Source organism: Nanorana parkeri, unplaced genomic scaffold (assembly GCF_000935625.1).
Source record: "Nanorana parkeri isolate BGI_ZX_2015 unplaced genomic scaffold, ASM93562v1 scaffold959, whole genome shotgun sequence".
NCBI classification, from domain to species: domain Eukaryota; kingdom Metazoa; phylum Chordata; class Amphibia; order Anura; family Dicroglossidae; genus Nanorana; species Nanorana parkeri.
Genome location: NW_017307227.1, coordinates 554,536 through 560,004, shown reverse-complemented (window position 1 = coordinate 560,004; position 5,469 = coordinate 554,536). Strand labels below are relative to the sequence as shown.

The following is a 5,469-nucleotide window of genomic DNA, read 5'->3' as shown; positions in this document are numbered from 1 at the left end:
AAGACACTAAACATGTCAAGCCTTAAAATTGCGTGCGCGCGCGAAACCTCAAAAAACGATAATACCCAAAATTGGCCCTAGGCGACGCTTTAAAAGCTGTTACCGCTCATCAGTTTAGTGTTATCAGTGATTGATGGCCCTAAAATGATTGCTCTCATTGCGACGTTCGCGGCGATATGTAACATGTGTAGTGCAATTGTAATTTTTGCGCACTGGGGCACCGGGCGCGTATTTACGTTTATAGGCGCGTAAACGTGGGGGTGGGGGGAGTTAAACATTTTGGGGTTTTGTTTCCCCTTTTTTTATATGTGACTTTTATATTATTTTACTTTTTTATATGTTACTTTTATTTTATTTATATTTATTTTTTTGCACTTATTGTTATTGCTATTACATAGGGGAGATAACAATCCCCCTATATAATAGCAAGGAGCTGATTTCCCGTCCTCCTCCTCCTGACGCCCTCCGAGCCGATCCCGGGCCGCAGATGGGGCAGCGGATCCCGGGATTCAAGGTGAGGGGGTCGGGTAAACCGGCGCGCGCGGGGGGGAACGTGAACGAGCACATAGACGATCGGCGGGCTATGGAGCCGCTAATCACCTATATGTGAAACACCCGGTAACGGGTGTGTGCAATGGTCGGGTCTTTACTGCCCGTGCGTGCCCGCTAGGGGGCGCGCGCATAAAAAAATCGCCGTCTGGAGACGGCAACCCGCAAATGCTGCAGTGCCGTCCGTCTGTTTTTTTACTACGGGCGTATGGCAAGTGGTTAAGAGTGTGCATGAGGTTCAAGAAAGCAGTATTTTCATAATGAAGCCAAGATCAAGAACACGGGAACATGATCTCAAACTAGCAGAAGAAAAGGTTGGAAACTAACCGTCAGAAGTAATATCCTGGAAGCATGGTGGATATTTGGAACACAGACTTCCAGCAGATGTAGCAAGGCAGCCAACGGTGAGGGCTGGTTCACACCATAGTGCTAAACACATGGCATTCATGCTTTTATTGCACAAACATGCACAAGGTACCAAATGGATGCAAAGATAGAATTTAGAAGCCAGCTACATTGACCAAAAAAAAAGTTGGCCGCCAGCTGTAATGATTAGGGAGCATTGGCCACCTGGCTCCTGGGATTTGTCTAGTCCTCCAGTAACGCGTTATGTACAATTCATTACCACTCAATTTTCAATGGCACTCCAACCCGCGGTGCCACTGAGAATTAATGGTAATACAGCACACAGGTCCTGCGTGTTTAGCACAACGCTATGGTGTGAACCAACCCAAAGCGACTTTAAACAAGCTTGGGACAAACAAATGTATTTTCAGACAAAAGGAGTTCTAAAAACAAATTTTAAAAAGAGCCATCCTCAATGGATTACTGTCTTTTAAGGCGGTGCTGTCGTTCTTCTATGGGGCAAGAGAGTGGCCAGGGTCACCACCAGGCAGTTTTGTTAGGCTGGGTTCACACCGGGGCATTCCAAATACAAGCGTTTTATGCTCGTTTTTCAACACTTTTTTTTTGTTAATTGAAACGCGCGTTCGACGCTCATTTAACATCCTTGGCGTTATGATTTTTTTCGTTTTTTTAAACTTCCCGCTGGTTCCACCCCCTGCGACGGAACCTGGAAGACGGCAGCGGCCGGAGGACACAGCGGGGACCGCGGACAAGGTAAGACCTACGCTGTATTCCCGAGTGTGGCTCAGGTTTACCGCTTGGTTAACCACGAGCCGCACTCAGGAATACCAATGGATATGCGCTGAAATACGCCCCTACGTCCTGTACTATTTCGGACGTGGGACGTTTTTCGGTGCGACAAATCGCGCTGAAATACGCCCAGGTGTGAACCAGGCCTTACAGCTAAATGGAGGAAAAAAAAAAAAAACAAAAAAAAAAAAATTAGGAACAAGGGGGAAAATTGTTCTCAAACAAAATTCCAAGAATGAACATGGTTTTTGTTTGGGGAGACTCCATTCATTCCAAAATTGACCGTTAAAAATCAAAAGGAATTTCCAAATCTGTCAAGTCGCTGAAGGTATCGAATATTCTGATTTTTCATATGAAAATTTACCAGTTAAAGACCATCTGACGTTTGATAACTCACTTCATTTTACAGCTTTGATTTTATCTCTAAATGAAGTCTCCATCTGCCCTCGCTCACATCTCTCAGATCATGAGATGGATTGGTCAGTTAGAGCTCATTCTGAGCAGCATCTCTATAAAGCTCGGTAGACATGGTTAGGGATGTTCCCACCAAATGCATTCCAGATGCAGAGCAGTTACAGAACTGTATTTCAATAGCATTTTGGGCTCTAGTTGACACCAGAGCATGTAAAAAAAAAACTGCAGCAAGCTCTATTTTTCCTGCTCTGCAACACACTGAGCCCATGTTAGGCTTAAAAAACAAAATCCCACTGGAAGGCGCCAAAATGCATATGTATGCAGAAAACACATCCTATCCCCGATACAATCCCCCCTCCCCCTCAACCCCGCCACACTGACCATCAGAGAGTAGGCTCATGGCGTGTGTAAATGACGGGTCCAGGCTGTCCTTCTCCGCCATCAGCTCAGGCAAATACTTGGTTTCGGTCTCCATCTTGATTGAATTTCTTTTCCGTTCTCTCTCGTAAGCGACTGCTTCGGTTCTATCCGACTCGTTCTCCGGCCTGGCGCAACCTCCTCACTAGATAAAAAGCGATGGCAGTAACCCGCCCAGCGGAAGTGACGTCACGTCCCGCCCAGAGACGAGTGCCTTGTGCTGACACAAAGAACCTTGGCTTTTTCCTGTCTTGCTTAGAGAAGCCATTTTGTTAGCGCCCCCTGTGTGCGAAGCGTGCGTGTTTTAGCTTCAGTCCCGAGGAACCGCCAAATACATCTCTGTGAAGAAAGTGCGCCTCAGGCTGCACTCTAGTGGTCATATATGGAGGAGTGCGTAGACTTCCGGCTGTGTTCACAATGGAGACCAGAGATCTACCACGTGCTAGCGCTTTGTGGTTGATAGGCCAAGGTCCCTCTAAAGAAAGGAAAATTCGATCGCTTCTCATTTTTACTAGCGTGCCTCCAAGTATTCCTACATTGCCAATAGAAAATTATGCCTAATCTACACAGAGCAAGAAATCAAAGTCACATTTCATCCTCATTTTTTTTCATTCAGTACCCTCTTGTTTGCTGGGATATCACTAATAAACATACTCCCATGCCCAGCAAATTCAGTGTTCTGCAGTCATCAGTTACTCCACTGCTACACACCTGATTACATGCCACCATCTCTTCTTATGTCATCAGGAGCCAGCTGTCTGTAACTTTTTTGCAGCTGGACCCTTGATGACATGAATGCGCCACTGTGCAGCATCACACGGCTGGGTGCACGAACCAGAAAGAGGCAGCCTGATGACACGCTGTTTGCGCATCTGCTGAAGATTAAAGGTGAACTATGGGGTAAGTGTTTTTCCCCATAGTTCTCCTAGGGGTCATGGGAGGACACAAACTAGCGTCCTCCCGTGACCCAAAGTTCAGTACACTGCGAGCTACAGCTCGCGGTATACTGAAACCGCCGCAGCCAGGACGGATCCCAACATTACTGTCGAGATCCACCCAGCTGCATGATTGACAGCTGGCTCTGCCTATCTAGAGGCAGAGCAAGCTGTACCCGCCCCCTCACCCCTCCGTTCCGCCAGTCAGCACTGTAGGAGAGGGGGAATCCCAGCAGGGAGCAGTGAGTGACAGACATGGCTCTCTGCAGGGACATGATCGAGAAGTGAGTGAGTGACGGTATGTGTTGGCTCACTTCCCGATCTATTGACCCGACCTGTGACAGTTTCATTATCACACGTCGGCTCGAACTATGAGGCTGAGTGAAAATCACTCGCCACATAATTCTCCTTTAAGGCTACATTCACAATAGGTGTGATTAGATGAATTTAGCTGCGTTATAGTCAAAGTCAGATGCATTCAGGAATTGATTTAAACCCACCAAAAGGCATGTAAATGCAAGACGTGTTTATTTGCTGAAATTGGCTACGTCACTGGACTGTTTCAACGGACAAAGGACAGATGCATCTAAACGCATGTGTAAACGCACATCATTTTAAGCATCTAGAAGCATAAACAAAGCATCTAGCCTGACTGATTTTGCAGGCAGATCTCTGCATAAAAACCCAAGTGGCGAGTGTGAATGAAGCCTTACCTAAAGCCTCCAGGCATGTATGGCATAAGTGTCCCAGGAGGCTACAGGCAGACAGAGGTTATGTTATTCTTACCTAGGCAAGAAAAATTAAAGTGTGGACTAGTTCATACCTCCCCACTTTCTGAGATGAGGTGGAGAGACAGCCTCCAGCACAATATATTTAGGCAATGCGCACAATCCTAGCTATGCAGAACATGAAGAATTTATATGCCAAAAATGATTGGTTAAACAAAGAATAGTTTTCTTTTCACCATGACTTTTTCTTTATATTGCATTCTAGAAATAGCAAACAAGATCATTAAGAGATAAGATTTTACTGCAGAATAACACTTGGTAGTTAAATATTACATTTTCATAAACATCGATATCAGACCAAAATGACGGACAACTGAGGAGGAAAGAGGGATTTGGGGCCAATTGAGGGACAGTCCCTCCAGCTCAGGGACTGTTGTGTGGTATGCTGGTCACAAGAAAAAAAGGTATTTGCAAACAGGGAATACTTTTTTTAACAGTTTAATATAAGCAAGAGTCACTATACGATGAATAAAGCTCACCTTGTTCCTTATATTATGCTTTTACACGGTCTGTCAACTCTTTAGGGCCTGTTCACACCAATTGCAGTGTGTTCCAGAGCGGTAGCTGCTGGAACTCACAGCAATCGCACACTAAACCCCCCACCCCTTTATTCTGGAGGGGGTGGCGGTGCATTGAAGTCAATGGCACCACAACCACGGCCCCCGCCCACAGTGCGATGGGACGCGAAACATTGTCTGGAAAGCAGGTCATGTTTTGCCACGTGTCTGATCGCACTGCGGGTGGGGGTGGGGGCGGGTGTGGCTGCAGTGACATTGATTTCAATGCACCGCCACGCCCCCTTCCCGCCCCAGAACGAAGGGGGGAGCTTAGTGTGCGATTTCTGTGCATTCCATCAGCTACCGCTCTGGAACTCACCGCAATCGGTGTGAATTGACCCTTAGGTTTACAAATTACTACCGTGTTTCCCCGAAAGTAAGACCTACCCCGAAAATAAGACCTAGTGCTATCTTCGGGGATTTCTGTAATATAAGACCTACCCCGAAAATAAGACCTAGTTCGGGGTAGGTCTTATATTTCAGACATCTTACCTTCGGGGTAGCTGCACATGTAATTCAATTTCACATGTGAAGACCGGCCGCAGCTCCCTCCCGCCCCCTCGCCCGTCCACCTACCCGCACGCTGTTGCTCTCTGGATGACATCAGAGCGGAGAGGCAGCTCCCTCCCGCCCCCGTACCAGACACGCCCCCTC

At 46.9% G+C, this 5,469-nt stretch overlaps 1 protein-coding gene across 2 annotated transcripts in view; it reads right to left on the bottom strand.

Annotated features, from left to right (window-relative positions):
* KHDRBS1 (KH RNA binding domain containing, signal transduction associated 1) overlaps positions 1-5,469 on the bottom strand; it is a 38,537-nt gene that overhangs the window by 14,542 nt on the left and 18,526 nt on the right. The window contains exon 3 of one of the 2 annotated variants that reach the window (XM_018566561.1): positions 2,500-2,615. The exons of the other annotated variant lie outside the window; for it this stretch is intronic. Coding sequence (XP_018422063.1) covers positions 2,500-2,593 — 94 coding nt within the window. The 5' untranslated portion in view covers positions 2,594-2,615. The remainder of the gene's footprint in view (positions 1-2,499; positions 2,616-5,469) is intronic. 2 annotated transcript variants of the gene reach the window in all.